Raw genomic sequence first — 19,422 nt, forward strand, 5'->3', positions numbered from 1 at the left:
GAGGTACATAATTGACAGAACTTGTCTTTATTGTAAAGTATATTTGACGTATTATATTTTCTGAGTCGGAAAGAAGAACAAATATGGGTTGACAAAACCTCATGCTGGTATTTGTCATCACTAGTTTGAAAGGACGTTTTTGAATTGTTGTAAATATGATTTGGATGCAACAAAAATATATAAATATCCACATAGTGTGGTCTCAGATCGCTTCTCAAATCATTTCAACCAGATTTTGATCTTGGTAAATGATTGCCATAATATTAAGTTAATTATGAAGAACCAACACCTAAACTATCTATTAACAAAATCCTCTTCGTCAATTAAAATAGTGTAAAACAATCAAACAACTCTATCAACAAAATTAAAGAAAAATAACCAAAATAAAAGTTAGGAGCAATATTTCAATTGCTCATAAGAGCATGCATCATTTTATATTCTCTCTTTATAAATTTTATTTATAAAACTTTCATAAGCACATGCATAACACGTGTACAATTGCTAATAATTATTAATTAATTATAGAGCTAACACATATGTATCACATTGAATTGATCACGATAGTATGAGAACACTCGACTACTATGGTGGGCTGACAAGACTGAGCTCTAGGAGTGCAATAGCATCACTTGGGGCCTAGTTTGGTCTTGGAGTAACTGAAACAAACAAACAAAGAATCAACTTGTGTTTCCAATGGCCTACCCAACTGGACAAACCTGGAGCCACTCTCAACCACTTAAAAAAAGCAATTGGTCCTCCACCCAAAATCCTTGTCCTTGAGAGTCCTAAATTCAAGTATTCTTTCAACCCTACACCAACAAAATATGCTAATTATTATTAGAGGGCCTACTCTACATTTGGGGTTGTGTTTGTATGGTTCATGTTTTGGTGATTTGATAAAAAAGGGCAATGGTGGAACTATCAAATTCCTAATAGGCGATTTTTCACTCTTGTTTTCTCTTTCTGTGTGAAAGTCAATCACTTATTTTCTTCAAATCAATCCAACGTTGCGACATCATTTCACAAACAAGAGTACTTTTTCTCAAGTATTTATTTGTACAATCTAAGCCACTAGGATTAGACTATTGGTGAGGAGGGGGAGATTTTTCAATGTACTCGGGACCTAGTCTGGTACATCACTTTGGAGGAACACTTGAAAATAAAAATTTCTCCAATTATTTTATGACGTGGTGTACCAGGTTGTGTTATGGTAACATAGAAAATATGTTGCGAGGATAAGTAGTGTGGTGGACAGGAGTAAGACATAGGGTTCGAAATCCTTTAATATAATAAAATGAAGATTACTTCTACAGTCCAATTGAGGTCGTTTGCACCGATGGAATATAACAAGTAAGCTTTCTAGAGAGAGGGGTGTTGAGTAATTCTATAGGCTTTTATAAATGGGCCTTGAAAGAATTTGTGATCCAATTTCACATGGCCAGGCCCAAGGCCCAAAACCGATACCACCGAGGTTCAATATCCATTTTCAACCACTTATCACCACGCCCGTCGTACAACAGCTTGGTCCATACCCAAAGCTCTCCAAACGACTCCGTTGGCTCCGCCGCGGGCGCCACCGTGCCCATCGTCAGCAACACTCTGTAGCATTCGCCGTTGGTAAAATTCATACTCTTTATTGATTATATCTTGATTTTGTTGGATTAAATTATGCAATTGATTTGCTTTAGCGATTTTGCCCCCTTTCTGCACCAAAACAGATGAAACGCTATGCTGTAGATTCAGTTAGGGTTTAGGGTTTATGACGCAGAAATCACAAGCTACATTGTTTCCAAAGCATCAACTTTGTTTGCAAAAGGTAGCCCATGATGGAAGAACTTACCCGGTTGTAGCCAATGACAATTCTCTCTTTGTTTTTGCACATCTAAGAGCTGGTAGGCCGTTATCGGTAGATTGTTGAACATAAGTCCGCATTCTTTTGTACCCTTGTGCATTGATATTGTGTATTTATTTGTGTGCAACATTTTAATCCCAGTTAGCAACTTATTCATCTACAAATCTTATTACTGTATAGACTAAATGAGTTATGTATTTGGGTTTTGACACTTGCATTGTACTCGTTTTGTTAGGCTGCTGACCAGGCTGATCCTGGCTCAGATTGGTAAAGAGAGCCTTTTAATCACTTAACTGTCCAATCAAATCATAGAATTGTTGAACTGCTTATGGAGTGTTGTTAGATGCCCCTTCGAGTACCTACTAGAACGTAGAAGCCATCTCGAGCACGTAGTTCTGAAAATTGTGTTTTGAAATTGTTTTGTTAAGTATTACTTTTATATGATTGTTAAAGATTGTTTACTTTCAGGAAAATGACTAATTTGACAATTTTGATCAAGTATGATGGGAAGTGGGTGAATTCCTCATATAAGGGTGGCAAAACTAAGGCATTAGTTGTTTCTGAAAAACTTACTTATGAGGAGCTTCGAGATAGACTGTATGGTCTCATGAAGGTCGACCCAAATGAATATGGAATTATAATGAAAGCTGTATATAGTGGAAAGTCTCATCCGTATCCTGCGGAAGTAGTAGATGATAATGACGTGGCTGCATTTATTTGTGAGAGTGTTGCACGGGACTGGAAAATTCCATTGTGCGTTACTCTTGAATGCAGGGTATTAGCTTCTGGAAGTGGAAGTAATCAACAAGCTCCAATCGGCCTTGCAACTCATACTACAAAATCTCATTCATTAGATCCCCACACTCAACATGAAGAACAAAATTCCTTTGACTTCATTTCCAGTCCAATGCCAATGGACTTCAGTTCAGGGACTCAAGCAAATTCGGATTGTGTTGATGGATTGATTCATGATGATTTCGAAAATGATAAGGAGCATGATAATATAGAAGTTGATGTGGAACAAAACAACCTGCAACATGATGATGTGCCTTGTGACAAGCTGCAACTTTCTGAGGTGCCTCAGCCAAACTTGCAATTTGATGATTTGCCTCATGACAGCAGGCAATTTGATAATATGTATCATGAAAATATGCAATTTTGCGATCATCATCTCAATCCTCCTAAATCTCTACCTCGAGCTCGGTCTTGGCGTAAACTCACAGAAGAAATGGTTAATAGGATGCTGAATTCGGGGTTGAAAGCAGGGGGAGATATGGAACTAGGTTCAGTGTACAAGAGCAAAAAGGATTTACAGAAGATGTTAGCCCTTGCTGCAATTAAAAGAAGTTTTGAGTTCAAAGTTAAGAGGTCCACGAGAAAGAGATTTTCTGTTGAATGTGTGAATGACAACTGCGTGTGGAAAGTCCATGCAACCAAGTCGCCAGACTCTGATTATTTCATGATAACAAAATATGATAGTCGCCACTCTTGTTCATCAGATGCTAAAAATCTCAGTTCGTTAGATGCAAAAAATGGCAGTCACCGACAAGCAAGCAGCTTGCTCATTGGTGAGTTTGTAAAGTCAAAATACAAGGGTGTTTTGTGCCAATGCAAGCCGAAAAATATCATTGAGGATGTGCAGAAAGATCTTGGAGTGAATATAAGTTATTCGACAGCTAAGAGGGTTTTGGATTGTGCATTGAAAGATGTTGGGGTATCATCACCAGAACTTTCTTCTAAACAGGGGTCAAGTGAAAGGTGCAAGAAGGAAAGAACTCCGTCTCAACCAAAAAAAAAGTCCCGTGGAGAAGAGCAGTCTACACGGAATTGTGGAAAATGTGGCTCAACTGGTCATTACCGTAAAACCTGCAAGAACCCTATTACTCTTCATCTTAATTCCGAAAGTGAGTTTGCTGCCTAGAACTGGGGCGTGGATAGCCCTAAACTGTAGTAAATTATTATCTAGAGACAATGCATTTTTCATCTTTTCTACTGTTGTAAACTTTTCATGTTTTCATTGACACTTTTTATTAAGCTTTGGAACTAGCTTGACATAACTTCAAGTGATGTAGCTGAAACAAAAAGTTTTGAAGTACTTTACTTGAAGCCTTCTGAGCCTGCTGGAAAAGATTTCAAGTATGGTACATGAAACCATTTGAACATTCAAAATGGTTATGAAAAGACTACTGAAAACAAGTTGAGTCCAACCCAAAATGGTTCAAGCTTAGCATTTTGAACGATGTTGAAGAGAACTACATAAAACCCAACTGCTTGGGCTTGTTATGGTTTGGAGTAAGATTTTGACATCCTTTGTATGTCGTATATTCTTACCCTCAAAAGGAGCAGTGCAGAAAAGGGGTATGATGCTTACTATTCATGTGAAAATGATGTTATTTTGGCTTAATACTCCAGCAGTGAAGAATGGTGTGAAACAAGGGGCTTTATGGCTTCTCTAGATCCACTGGTGAAGCAAAGGTATGTGTAGTTTTTAATTATAATTTACGGGTTTTTAAATTTTTTTACAAGAGTATGGTCTTTATTGTGGCCTTCGGTTTCCACAGATTTTAAAGATTTATCATTTTCAGTTATTTGGCTTAATTGGAAAGCTGCTATCAGTTAGCTTTATGAGTTTCCATAGCAAGGGGGTTTGCAATTTGCAGTTGTCTCGCTGATTTTTTTTTAGTTTTCTTTATGGACGTCTACATGAAGAAGAGTCATTAATGCTTAAGAAAAATAAAATTGATTTGTTAAAAAAAATAAAATAATAAAATAATAAAATTACATGAGCAGCAAACACGTCGCAGAATAACTGTCATAGAACTGCAATTATTACCCTATGTATAACAAGGTCTATGCCATTTATTCTGCACTGAGTTCACTACTCATGTAATTTTATTTTCCTTATGCATTAGAGCGGATGATTTGTCATCTTGGATCTATCTTGCAAAAGAATAGAGAATTAGATGGAGATCTCAACCATAGAATACAAGTTGGATGGATGAAGTGGAAGAGTGCATCGAGTTTGTTGTGCGATCTTCATATGCTGCTAATGCTCTAGGAAATTTTTTACTGGACGATAATAAGGCTAGCAATGCTTTATGACATGGAGTGTTGGGCGGTCTAAAGTCAATATGTGCAAAAGGGTGAGTGTAGTGCATATGAGAATGCTTATGGATGTGTAGGCATGCAAGAAACATAGGATTAAGAATGATGATATCTGAGGTAAAGTAGGAGTGACCGCAATTGAAGATAAGATGAGAGAAAATCGGTTAAGGTGGTTTGGACTCTTGAACCGAAGACCTGTAGATGCTTTGGTTAGAAGATGCGACTATGAGACGGAAGCTTAGGGCAAAAGAGGTAGTAAGACCTAGGAAGACTTGGAAATAGACTTTAAGACAAGATATGGAGTACTTGGAGCTAAAGGGAAGACATGGCGCAAAATCGAGCGCAATAGCATTCTCGAATTCATACAACCGACGCTACTTAGTGGGATTAGGCTTGGTTGTTGGTTTGTTGGGTATTAATGGCTCTCCTTTATATATATCCATGCTGATAGGATTGATTTAATGTTTCCAACGCATGAGCTGTATGTGGCAACTTTTTTTTATTGTATTTGTGTAACGTGTCTTCTATTCTTAAATGAGTTTTATGAGGATTTGTCATTTTCCAAATATCTCCTTTATCAATAGGTTTTGTAGCATCCCGACACACTAATATAACAGAGAAAAGAAGCAAGGCTTCTTCCTCACCGCTTCATTGTTTTTGCTTATACTTCTATCTTCTTCTTCTTCTTCTTCTCAAAGGCCCTGTTAAGGGTTGCCGTTTTCACTTCAACAATGAATTTCCGTTTAACCCCTAAGAAAGAAAAGGCAGAGAAACATGTGGGCGTCCATTGCTTCTATTGCAAAAGGGTGTTACAAAATCGCCAGGCTCTAGGGGGTTCATCTTAAGGTTCATAAGGAAGAGATCAATGCAAAGAGGAGCCAGAGGTATGATAGCCATTTCAGCAACTCAGAAATTACGACTCACAATGCTCGTCCTTTCAGCATGCTTCATCCTGAAATTTTTTCTGGAGTTGCTGGGAGCAATCCAAGTAATCTCATTGGTAAGTTAACCTCTCCTTTGAATTTCTCCAAGAGATTCTACTCCAATCAAAATAGCCAGGTGAATGTGAGGTTTGTGAGCAAGTCCTATGAGAACAATACGAGCACCATGCCTCCAAAATTTTCATCTAGCAGTGGTCATGCCAAAATCCCAGATTCTAAACCTTTATCCTTTATGGCTGCATCAGGTTGTACCGCAGTACCAACTGGTATCCCTTCCGGCCTGTCATTCTCTTTTGTCATAAATGGTGTTTGTGAGCTTAATAATGATCAATTTCAATCTTTTACCAATGGTATGCCATACCTTCGGGCTCACATTGATGGTATAATTTCATATCATGTGAAAGCTGTAACTGATCTTGATTCAGATCTCCGCTCAAATCAGTCAGCTTGCTTCAAGGAACGTAGTACTGGTGGTTCCTTGCCTCCACATCCCAGTCAATCTTCTGGCCAAGGCGAAATCGGTCGGTGTAAGACAGAGACTGTCTTAACCTCTAAGAAAAGGAAGCGGTGCTCCTTACATGAAGCCAGAGGAAGTGCTGAGATGATGAATGCACTAAAAAGGCCTAAGATCAACTCTGAGCTGTCAATGGAAACAGATAAGCCTCCACATCTCAGTCAATCTTCAGGCCAAGGTGAAATTGGTCTGTATAAGACACAAACTGCATTAAACTCTATAGGAGGTAAGAGACACTGCTTTGGTGAAGGAGGTGGAAATGCTGAGATCATGAATGCACCGTCAATGGAAAGAGATAAGCCTCCACATCTCAGTCAATCTTCAGGCCAAGGTGAAATTGGTCTGTATAAGACACAAACTGCATTAAACTCTATAGGAGGTAAAAGACACTGCTTTGGTGAAGGAGGTGGAAATGCTGAGATCATGAATGCACCGTCAATGGAAAGAGATAAGCCTCCAAAGAGAGAGCTTCTTCTTTTTAAAGATTCAGAGAACTGCTTTTCAGGATCAGGAATAGCTTCAAATGTGGAGGAAAACCAAACAAATCTTGATCTCTCTCTACATCTGTAGCTTTGTATGAGCTATATTACAAAACTCTGAGCGAGCATGGACCAGATAAGCCTCCAAAGAGCTTTCTAGAGATGAAACTCCTTTTTCTGGGTCACAAATAACTTTTATGCGAAAGAGGAGGGCCAAATAAGTCTAGACCGGTCTCTAATTTGTAGCTTTATCTATGCAATGTGTTTGTAAGTAGTGAATATTATAAATAGATATGGGTTTGATAAAAGGGCATTAGCTCTCTCTCTCTCTCTCTCTCTCCAAATAAGTCTAGACCGGTCTCTAATTTGTAGCTTTATCTATGCAATGTGTTTGTAAGCAGTGAATATTATAAATAGATATGGGTTTGATAAAAGGGCATTAGCTCTCTCTCTCTCTCCAAATAAGTCTAGACCGGTCTCTAATTTGTATCTTTATCTATGCAATGTGTTTGTAAGCAGTGAATATTATAAATAGATATGGGTTTGATAAAAGGACATTAGCTCTCTCTCTCTCTCTCTCTCTCTCTCTCTGAAAATGAAAAGAAATCTTTTCTGTTTTTATTTTTCATTTATGACTTCATACTTTTCTGATTCTATATCTGCACATCTGGTTGTCTTTCTGTTTCTTTTTCATCCTCGAAGTAAATGTATTGCGTTTAGGAAATAGACTGATATGGTTATTGTGGTGTGCCTCTTTACTTTACTACTATTTATATAAAGTCTACACCTTCAGTTTGGTTTATAAGTTTGGTGGAGTTACCGATCCACTTAAACTTGTTTACGTCTTAAGATCATCTTGGATTATTGTTCTTATACATTATTATCCTGAATACGATAAGGTTTTCAAGTCTTGGTGTCCCTCTTTCTGTACTATCTTTACTATGCATATAATTGTCTGATTTACCTTACATGATTAGTAAGCAACAAAGTTATCACAACAATTTTATTTCTGTTATTCAATAGGGTTGCACAGTAGAGATAAGTACCTTGTCGGTAATTGACATATGGTCCTTGCACTCTCAGAACTACTTGTTATTTTTTATTCTTAAACATTTTGCAGTTGTGTGCGCACAGAGCATTTGGTGCGACTATTACCTGTGATCCTGCCGGTGTAATTGGATCTGTCAGTGATACACATCTATGGGGGACACTTGAAATGTTCACTTTAGCGTTTGCATATGGCCTCTTCTTTGAAGGTGGCAAACGGCCTGGCTCTTGCTGGAGCTTCTGTGGGAAAATTGCTGTATGCCAATTATGGCATTGACCCGTTGAATCTATATTTCATATATTGAGAGAGATTGCAGCAGAGCTCAAAGCATTTGGGAGACATCAGAGTGCCAAGCCAGCTTGTTACTCCTTTTATTGGATTATATGGCCTCAATGCTGGCTAATCCTTAAAGAAAAACACCTGTAGTGTGATAATCTTGAAGGGAGTAGCCTGTTGATCTTCACATGGTATCTGTGGGAGGTTGGCTGGAAGCCAGTTCCCCTATTCTCCAAAACCAACTGGAAGTACAGGTCTTTCTTGCTTAGGAGCCTCCTGAAATGGAATGGCAGAATATGAATGTTGATGGGCCGAGGAGAATGGCATCTGGCGGAATTAGAGCAGGGAAAGTAATTTAAACCAATCTTGGCACGGGATATTGAAGTAGAAATCTGGGGATTACAGTTTAAGCTTGCAGTTTGCAATTTAGAAGAAGGCACTAAAAGATGTATTCAGATTTCAGACGGACTTGGCTATTATTGCAAAATTGATGAAACAAGGTAATGTTATCCACCGTCGCCCCTTTTGAAGTGCAGATTTTTTATGCAGCAATTTGAACACTATACATTACTGCATGTCTATAGAGAGAAGAATGCAGTGGCACACGGGATGGCAAATGGAGCTACAACCCTGATTTGGAGTGACCACGCTAAGCATCTTAGGGCTGTTTGTTTTTCTTCCCCCCCTTTAGAGAATCGTGTTTAGACCTTCGTTGCATTATTTTTATGGAGTCATTGCTGGAAACTTACTGCTGCTTTTCTTTTTCTTTCTTGGTCGATTGGACGTTGTTCTGTTTATGTGCAGATTGCAGATCATGATCAAGGATGTTAATGAGCAGTTGCAGTCATCTGTCAAGAGAAGCTATAGCTTCTTATTGGAAATTTATCCTATGCTGCTGAGTACGGTGAGAAATGGTAAATTATGCTCTCTCTATCTCTCTCGTCGCACGACATGTTAGGTGATGAGAGAGACATAAAACGTGAGTGTTTGAACCCACGAAGCCAAGTTTTTTTCTTGCTAATAAGACTGGTTGCTTTGATAGTTAATTGTTCTTTTCTGACCAAAGCCAGATTATTAACAATGTGGTTTGGGGTTTGGTGACAGTCTCTATCTTTCACTGTTATCTTCCTAAATTCAGCTGAAAAACCCAACTTGTATTTTTCTTTGAAATTGTCTGCAAACTTGGTATAAAGGGATTTTTAAGTAAAATAACACAGCTTTCCCTAATAAAAATTAAAAAAGGAGTTTTGGGGTGGTAGGTGGTAGGTGGAAGGTGTTGTGAGCAAGCACGCTTTGTGTGGATTCGGTTTCATTCCCACTTGTATTTCTTTCGTTTTCAGTATCATCTCTAAAAGAGTAAAGACAAAACGTATCTCTAAAGTTTATTCCTCACCAACATATTTGATATTTGTAGCCTTTTATTTATAGGAAAACTAATGAAAAGAGCTTGAAAACTTTGAGTTTTAACGATAAAGATAAAATAAAGCGTAAAGTAAATAGTATCATGATTGACTTTTTAGTCTAAAAGTGTGGTTTTTTGTTAAAATGAACAGTACCGTAGACTTTTCGTTAAAACTCTCTTTATTTATTGGGTTAGGACTCGGGAACACACGTTTTTGACATGCATTTTTATAGGGTTTACTTCGTAATGTATTTTAATGATCCAAACAATCTCTTTCGTGTTTCTTTATAGAATCGTATTCATTCATTTTTTTTTCATTACAAATGAACGTCCATTGATTTTGGATTTGTCTAATTTTTCGTAAGGATGATCTATGCACGATATACTAAAATATAAATAGTTTAGATCGTTGTAATGCATGACGAAGTAGAACCTTATCATAGCAAATGTATGTAAACACCACTTTTCTATCTCTTTCTTTTTTGGTTAATGAGACATCCTCTTTCTTCCCTTTTTGTTAAAGGAGGATAATGGTATCTTTCTCCTTTAGCATTGTGGTACCTCCAACTCCAAGGCTTAATCACACCAAAATTCTTTTCTTCTTAATAAAGGAGAATATCATATGGGAATGTACATGATAGAGAGTTGACAACTTATTCTATTTTTGCATGAAATCATAACTTTGATTCTGATCTTTATTCGAAAATATGTGTTAACGTGCAAGAGGTAACGATATTTATATCTTATACAAAAAATCGAAAATGAAATATTCAAGCTTTTAAGACTGTACGATCAGTAATGCATTAGGATTATGTTACGTCAAATGTAGTGCTAACTCTACATCTCTTTTTACTTTTCACACTTTTATTAATTTATAACCGTTGAATCGAATAAATTGAGACATCGAATGAAAAAATTAACAAAAAATGTGTGAAGAGTAAAAATGAATGTTTCAGTAAATACCATCCGGTTGCTAGAATTGAACTTAAATTATCAATTAAACACAACACTTGGAGCTAAAACAAACATAGAGTAGGATTCTCTCCCCTCCAAATTCCCTCCCTTCAACTCCTATCTCACTTTCTTCTTTGTTTCTCTTTATAAAAACGTCAATGAAAAATATTAATTTGATTTAATCGTAACCGTTCAAGTAAAATTGGATCTAAAAAAAATAGTGGAGAGGATCGTACTCCAATAAACACATCAGCAAAGGGTTATCATTTATCCTATTCTATAGTCAATCTCCTTTTCAATATTTCTGGGTAACAGTGTACAACTACTTCCACTTTCATCAAGGAGCGTGCAAATCACTCTCCAACTTCTACCAAAATATTCCCCAGTCTTTTGTCCCACGTGTATTCTTACTCGGTCATTGGGCGCGTGGTTATTCCTTAATCTAGCATCAAGGAATTTTGTTTGCCACATAATAAATAATCTTTGTTAATGGAGGAAGAGTAGGCCGATGGGTCACCACCTTCTCTTCCTATTTGGATGCAATTGCAAAAACCACTCCTCTCTAAATCTCATCAAGTCACCATCTTTATATAACAATCTTTCAACCCTTTTCTGGTTGTAAGTTACTGTTCTTCTTGCCACTTTCTCTCTCTTCCTTCTTTATCTCTCCTATGCTGCTTCTGTTCATAAGTTGTACAGCTTGTCTGTGTTCTTCTGGGTTTAGTGTTTGATGGATGTTGAAGCTGAAAAGGTAACAAAAAGTTCGATTCTGTGTGATTTTTCTGAACTGGGTTTTTGTTGGCGGTTGGATTTTTTGTGTACTAAAGGACAAAAGATTGGATTTTGAGCTGCTTTCTGAGGTATTTTTGGTTTATCAGATAGTGCGAGTTTTGGGTGTTTTCTGTTTTTTCATCTTGGGATCAAATTTCATAGCTTTTGGTTTTGAATTTGGTGTTTTAATTGGAGATAGTGGTGATTGTGTGTATAGAAAGAACAAAGTTATGATTTGTTCATACATTTGAGTTAAGTTTGGATGTAGAACAAAGTTATGATTTGTTCATACATTTGAGTTAAGTTTGGATGTTTAGATTATGATCATGTAAAATAATTTGCTGCTGTAATTTTGTGTAAATTTGGATACTGGGATTGCTTTATTTGCACAAAATCTGTGAAAGATAAGTACTTTTCTTAGTAAGATTATCGGAGACAAATATAAGAACTAAGTTGCATGTAAAGTAAGGGTTTTGGTATATTTTGCTCAAACGGTGAAATATGCAACGGGTTAGATTGTCCTCCCAGCAGGCGCCGGTACACAAGCTAGGGGATTCTCAAATTGCATTATCCCCGAAGTTTAGGTTAGCGGTTATCCAGTCTTCGTTGTTGAATCCTTCCCCGGCATTAGAGTTATCTCTTGAGGAAAACTCCCTCATTCCTGGCCTTCCTGATGATGTTGCACTTAACTGCCTCCTTCGGGTTCCAGTCGAAAGCCACACAGCAGGCAAAGCTGTCTGCAAGCGTTGGCATCTATTGTTTGGTAGTAAAGAGCGGTTTTTTACTCGAAGAAAACAATTAGGCTTCAAAGACCCTTGGCTTTTTGTCTTTGCCTTTCACAAGTGCACTGGAAGGATTCAGTGGCAGGTTCTTGATCTCACTAATTTCTCTTGGCACACTATCCCTCCCATGCCCTGCAGAGACAAGGTTTTCCCCCATGGTTTCAGATGTGTTTCGATGCCCCATGAAGGAACTCTCTTTATTTGCGGTGGTATGGTCTCTGATGTGGATTGTCCGCTTGACTTGGTCCTGAAATACGAAGTTCAGAAGAATCGGTGGACTGTAATAAATCAGATGATAAGTGCTAGGTCTTTTTTTGCAAGTGGAGTTATTGATGGGAAGATTTATGTGGCTGGAGGAAACAGTTCAGATCTTTTTGAGCTTGACTCAGCCGAGGTTTTGGATCCTGTTAAAGGGAGTTGGCATCCCATAGCTAGCATGGGAGCAAATATGGCCTCTTATGATGCAGCAGTTCTCAACGGAAAGCTTCTTGTTACAGAAGGCTGGTTGTGGCCTTTCTTTGTCTCTCCCAGGGGTCAGGTTTATGACCCGAGAGCCAATAATTGGGAGAGCATGGCTGTTGGACTGAGAGAAGGCTGGACAGGTTCGAGTGTGGTGATTTATGGCCATTTGTTTGTGGTCTCGGAGCTTGAAAGGATGAAGCTTAAGGTTTATGATGCGGATATTGATTCTTGGGAACCAATAGAAGGACCCCCTTTGCCAGAGCAGATCTGTAAACCCTTTGCTGTTAATGCCTGTGATTGCATGATATATGTTGTGGGTAGGAACCTTCATGTTGCTGTCGGTCAAATCTCAAGGGTTAGCCATAAGGGAACTTGCGAGAAGAAGTGGAGCTTTGGTGTTCGATGGAATGTGGTTGATGCGCCAGATTGTTTCTCTGACTTAACGCCCTCAAGTTCACAGGTCCTGTTTGCTTAGCTGGTCAATCTCTCGTGTCATGTTCTGCCACTTTGTATGTCCTTGAATAAGTTCTGGTTAAATAGAATACCTAAGCTATATAAAGCGCATGGACGTGTGTAAAATGGCTTTGTGTTATTGGAATGTATTCAAGTATATGGTTGTTTTTCCTCTGTTTATATGGTTGTTAATCTTTTGTGTTCTCTTCCTTTCTTTACTTGATTTCTCATTGTGTGTTGCGTATACTATTGTACTCTTGCTTGGATACCCCTGATATTTTCCCCATGTTTTCGGACGAACTTTATATTTGGCACTATTTTTTTCATACATGTATTTGGCACTATTGAATACTATATATCTTTGCAACAGAGAAACTAGTTTATTCAGTACCGAAACCAGTAGTTACTCTTGTATCGACTTCCTCTATTAACTGGTTTGTGCTGTATTCCGTAACTTTGTTTTCAGTAAGTGCCTATTTAGTGACAGTTTGATATTTCGTTTTTGAGAATTCTGATCAAAACCAAAGCATGAAGTCAATGAACTTCAAGCATCGTAAGAACGAGGTCGGCAATGCATTAAGTGGGTAAGTGTGAACCATTGTTCTTTACAAAGTGTTAGCTTAGCATTGATGTATCTTATCTGTTTCTATACTAAGCATGGATCCTTATACTCGGTTCAAGCATCGTGTTCGGTTTGTCTCTTGATTAATTTAATATGCTGCTCCCCTTACTAATGCAGAACGTTAGTCATCTTTCCTTACTGCATCTTCTGCATCAGGCTAAATGTCAAGTTGCAAGTGATTTCTTACCCTCCTGCATATAATCTCCATTTTCCTTAGTAGTTTTTCCTCTGATGTATGCCTAAGATCTTATTCTCGAGACTTTTCTCTATTCGGCCACTATGTGACATACGATTCAGTTGAGCTAGCTACCTTTGCTCCTTATTGGGTGTCGTTCGAACAAATGACTACATAATCATACTCCAAATGGAGTAGATGCTAGGTTTACTTAATCCTCCAAGATTTTCTTTGGTTTACAATGTTCATAGTGTTTTCGTACATGATCTTAGTAAACCCTTGGACAAGTTGCTTTCGTGATAGGGCGCTGCATCAGATTTTTCAGCGCTTTGCAGTTATGGGGATCGACATCTGGATTGATCACAAAGTTGTGCGAGCTTCGAAGAAAAGGGTGAAGGTAGGTATAGCTGTCCTGGAAGGCTGGAACCAAACTGTTGGAGGGCCATGGCCTTAATTGAGTTCCAGGATTGTTCAATAATTGGGAGTTATGGAGCATTTGTGTTATCTGTGGCTGAGAAGAGCTGGATTTGGGGTTGAAAAGGACACCACAACAGAGAGGATGAGGCAACAGCTAGTGCTACCAGAATAACAAACAGCAGCTTGGAGTTGAAGAGTTACGTGAGGGGAGAAACTCCTATATCCCTTGTTTCGTACCGCTCTCCTCTCTCTCATCACATGACTACCCATATGATGAGATAGAGGAAGAGGGTTATGAAACGAGGGATACTAAGTATTGTGCATGTAAGCTATTTACCAAAAGCTGAAAAGTAGAAGAATACATTGCGTTTTATGTGACTCTAATTCACCCATTAAATTCTCTTAAAAAAATTTAGTGCACATCCGATCGTTAAATTAAGCAGTGCATGACATACATTGACGTATTATTGAATCTTCGAAAACTGGATGTATTATGTGGGGCTATTGTTATTGAAAACAGTGTCAATGGTACCTCACAAAACTAGTAAACTGTAAATGGTTACTTCCTTTTGTCATGCCTTGATCCTGACATACGTCTAGGATCAACACATGACGTCATGAAATACTCGTATATCTAACATGCCTTGCCTCCGGAATATGAATAAAGCACCACTCAAGGTCCAAATTGCATAGTAATTTCCGTGTATTTTATGGATGCATCTAACTTTCTCGTTAGACTGCATACATACCCTCAATAGGGATCAAGTCATTCGTAGTTCATCATTCGCTAGAACTCAACATATATCACAGCCCGTTCAAGCCGAAAGGCATAACATTCCTCCATCAAACATATGGACTTGACAAGCATGAATTATTCAATTCAAGCTACATAATGCACCCACATGACAATCAAGGTTTATATTTCATCCATCATATAAACCATTATGTTTCAACATAAAATCGCAATTCATAGCATGTAATATATCAAAGAATTGACAAAGCACAATAGTATCCTCTAGTTGCATTGATCACTGATCTAATTGTATTAATAACAATCATATTCAACATCATTCCACAATCACCTCAAGTAACCCATTCCATGAATCAAGGAGACATGATATTAACATTTAATTACATTAATCAGTCAACCAGATCACATATCAATGCACGAAATTTAATAAAGGAATTCTACATAATTCCATGCTTGGATTCCAAGTAATAACCTGGTAATTCTAATTTATATTCACAAGGTCTGTTGTGAGTAATTCTCATTCACTCGAATCCAGGATTCTAGACTAACCTTATGGAAATGAGCAAGAGTAAGGATTCTAGACCACTTAACGGAATCCAAAATATCAAGCGTTTCTCGTAATCTACCCAAATTTGTCACATATAAAATCAATGCCTACATCATGGAAATGGTACATCAGGCCAATCAGACACTTAGATAAACTGCGAGGCTCGGGTGAGTGACAATAATACAAGTATGTGATATTTAGTAAAAACAAACCATCGATCATAATCTATAAACATCGAGTATAGAATCATACTTTATGAAATCATAATCAAGTCGCTGCAAACTCCGAATGAGTCGCCCAAACATCCAACGACTTTTCTAATTCAACCCACAAGATTCTCAAAACCATCATTCATATGTGCATTAAAAACTAGGGCTAAAGGGACGCAGTTCGGCCAAAGCCTACATAAGTAACCAAACAGGAAGTGGCCCCCCAAAGCGGATTAACCACGCAGAACCACCCCTGAGAAAGTAACCAAGTAGACAGTGACCCCCCAACACGGATTAACCAAGCAGAGTCACTTCTACAGCTGTTAGGAAGTGATCACCCAATGCGGATTAACTAAGCATGATCACTCCTAAGCATACATGGCCATAAGGATCGCCCAACGCGGATTAACCAAGCACGATCCATATATAGTATGATCCCCCAATGCGGATTAACCAAGCTGGGTCAAGATAACCAAGTAGGTAGTGACCCCCCAACGCTGATTAACCAAGTAAAGTCACACATACAGAATTGTTAGGTAGTGGTCACCCAATGCGGATTAACCAAGCATGATCACCCTTACGTATAAATGGTCATAAGCATCGCCCAACACGGATTAACGAAGCAAGACCATCCATGTACCACTGCTACATGGTGCAGTTAGATCAACACACAAACCACTTACCCTTATCTCATCCGCTATGATTTACCTCGTAATCACTTGCACTATCAACTTTTCATGATCACTATCTTATCATACAAGCATAAAAGTTCTACATAATACTTCTCATAAGATTCTGGGTTCACATCATCATAAAAACAATCATACACATCATACATATCTAACCACATTTCATAAACGTTTCCAAGCTACAGTCGATTCACAATTAATAAACATAGATCGATGCTAAAAATAAAAATAACAATTCAATAGAAATCACATTTAATGAACAAGTATAATTCAATATGGTGCCACTAATACATATATCGAGACACACATTAACTGGAAACGATACATCATCGTGATGAGCCAACTAAGCGCTATCAAGCCTCAACAACAAATTAGAGATAAACGACACTCTAGAGTAGAGCACGTTGACTAGAACGTCAACCGTCGATAAGGTAGGTCCATTAAGGTTAACAATCTAAGGTTATTCAATCCGAAAGATCCCCACATCGGACTTCCAATCCGTAAGTTCTCAAAGGTCCAACAGATGATAACTATGGTGCTCACAAAGTTGTACAACGATCCAACGATCGGATTGTCATCAATCATACAAACAAATGGTGGTCCAATTTGATCACCACACCAAACAATTGAATTTCGGGAAACCGAGCTAGACATAGATTCACTAGAAGGTATTTGGTACTTAGACAACACTCGTAGACGGTCCCACGCACCGCCACATGCGATGGTAGCCATGGTGAAGGGTTTGAAAACCCAAATTTTCAACCTTAACAAAAAAGGCTCAAATTTACGTGGTAACTAGAGCTCAACAAGGGAAACATTATTCACAACTAGGCCAACAACAAATTCTAACCGGAAACCATCCAAATTCATCGAGGAAAACCGGGTTTCTAGGGTTCTAAACACCTAACTCTAAAACGAATATGAAAGCACAAACCAAGCATACCAACTTGAAGATTATGAAGAGTAGATGAACTTTAATACCTCACTCGAAAGAAATGGTTGCCGAAATCACTGGAAAAATGACAAAATCGCTGGAAACCCATGGAACTTTGCTGCCTCAAACTGGAAAAATGGATAAGAAAATGGGAAATCTAATACTACAGAGATGTAGGGCTCGTCAAGAACTTTCCATGGTACCAAGATCACCCAAAATAGAGCTCGGATGAAGGAGGTACAAGCGGGTTAAGTTTGTGGGTTAAAGGGTCAAATTCTCCCCCAAAATGGGTTAGCAGTAGCCCTTTTTCTACTTTTTTAGAAACCTTCCCCTTTTTAATTTGATTCCTCCTTCCTCCTTCCAACTGATTGGTCCTCTTATTTTGGCTTAAATCTAATTAGGCTTCTTCCTTGTGGAAGTTTAAATGATTTAAAATCTATAGTTTAGTAAAACAACTTCAAATACCCATAACTATACCGTTATAATCCGGACTTGCAAACGACTTTCACCTATACATTTGTGGTTTCAAGATCTATTCGAAAATATAAATTGTGACATCCAAAGGTCTACAGATTTTAAATAATTAATTTCTAAACTTCAAACTTTGTAACTAGTTTAATTAAAATCTAAATTCAAAAAAATTAAAATAAATTCTCGAGAAATAATATAAAATCTCAATAATACAAATATGTAGATTATAACAATAAAATTTAGGAAAGGGATTTCACACATTTCCTAAATTTTTACCGTATACTGGCTTGTATTGTGTTTCTTAGTCAACGTTGTTCATCTTAGTTAACCCTTTTTTTATGAATTTTTTAGTTAAAATGGTCTTTGAGATTGACATAAGTTCTCCCTTGGTTTTTAGGATTTGAAATCGATAGAAGTTGTTCCTAAGTTTGTTTACCATCAATTATTTTGTTCATTCTGTGAAAAATTCTGTTAAATAAGGACTAAACAATGAGTAAAAAATTGAGAATATTTTTGTCATTTTATTCTTATTTAACGGAGGTTATGAAATGAAATGATTTGCATTATAGCAGTTTCACAACTTACAAAGTATCAAACACAGGACCTCCCGTTATTTTCTTTAGGAAACTGTTGTCTGCACTTTTCCACTGGACCACGATTTTACAAAATGGGCTTTGATGGCTTAAAAAAACGTGGGCTTTGATGAGGGTTAGGTAGTGGTGAGTATAGCCCAATCGGATAGCTTTATCAAATCCACTCTGTGTGGGCGCATGACCGTTGTCTGATGAGACTCTGAGACCGTAGAGAATCGACGAAGCAGAACCAAGGGAGAAGAAAGGAGAAGAAGAAAATGGGGGCAATAACGGCCTCAGTGATTGCGATAGTGGGAGTGGTTCTCGGTTGGATCGCCATCGAGATTGCCTGCAAACCTTGCCTCGAACAGGGCCGCCAAGCCATCGATCGCAGTCTCAATCCCGACTACGATCCCGACGACGACATCAGCGCTCCTCTCAACCCTCCCGCCGTCAACACCACCGCCGTGGATCTCGAGGCGGAGGATCCCAAAAGCGCCGCTGCCATCGCAGCTTCTTCTCATTCCGATGCCATCAAGGCCGTCTGATCGGCTTCCTTTTCCTTTTCCCATCATACAATTACATTGTTGCTTTCAATTTTTATTTTGTATTTTATTATTATTTATTATTTTGGTTAAAATTAAATTAGGGAAAATCAATGTAATTGTCTAATTTTGTATGAAATGGAATTACAATGAGAAATGTGGTTTTTTTTTTTTTTTCTTTTTTTATCTTCGGACTTCAAATTCTGAAATATAATTCAATTGTCTTTTATGCCCTCCGTCAGTGGGACCAGTCTTTAAGCAAAGATCAATTCGCAAGGCTATATTAGACCGTGGATATTTATCAACACAACAATCAAACTTTATTCCATTAAGTAAAATCGGTTGTATGAATTGTGATTGTTTAAATCCGAGTAAGGATTCAGGGTCACACATCGTTAAATTTGAAATCGATGGTCCATAACCATGTAGTTCCTTGTCACATTGTTGTATA

The 19,422-nt window shown here is 37.9% G+C and overlaps 3 protein-coding genes and 1 pseudogene across 3 annotated transcripts; all 4 read left to right on the forward strand.

Annotated features, from left to right (window-relative positions):
* Positions 1–1,434: 1,434 nt before the first annotated feature.
* Positions 1,435–3,909, forward strand: LOC126587803 (uncharacterized; annotated as a pseudogene).
* Positions 3,910–4,047: 138 nt separating this feature from the next.
* Positions 4,048–7,443, forward strand: LOC126587808 (uncharacterized). The gene is made up of 2 exons (XM_050252881.1): positions 4,048–5,957; positions 6,144–7,443. Exons 1-2 carry the CDS (start codon positions 5,900–5,902, stop codon positions 6,980–6,982), a joined length of 897 nt encoding a protein of 298 aa, XP_050108838.1. The 5' UTR covers positions 4,048–5,899; the 3' UTR covers positions 6,983–7,443.
* Positions 7,444–11,058: 3,615 nt separating this feature from the next.
* On the forward strand, positions 11,059–13,219 carry LOC126587804 (F-box/kelch-repeat protein At1g30090-like). The gene has a single exon (XM_050252878.1). It carries the CDS (start codon positions 11,844–11,846, stop codon positions 13,059–13,061), a length of 1,218 nt encoding a protein of 405 aa, XP_050108835.1. The 5' UTR covers positions 11,059–11,843; the 3' UTR covers positions 13,062–13,219.
* Positions 13,220–18,422: 5,203 nt separating this feature from the next.
* LOC126587812 (outer envelope membrane protein 7) lies at positions 18,423–19,128 on the forward strand. The gene has a single exon (XM_050252886.1). It carries the CDS (start codon positions 18,705–18,707, stop codon positions 18,972–18,974), a length of 270 nt encoding a protein of 89 aa, XP_050108843.1. The 5' UTR covers positions 18,423–18,704; the 3' UTR covers positions 18,975–19,128.
* The last annotated feature ends 294 nt before the right edge of the window (positions 19,129–19,422 follow it).

Source organism: Malus sylvestris, chromosome 10 (assembly GCF_916048215.2).
Source record: "Malus sylvestris chromosome 10, drMalSylv7.2, whole genome shotgun sequence".
NCBI lineage: Eukaryota > Viridiplantae > Streptophyta > Magnoliopsida > Rosales > Rosaceae > Malus > Malus sylvestris.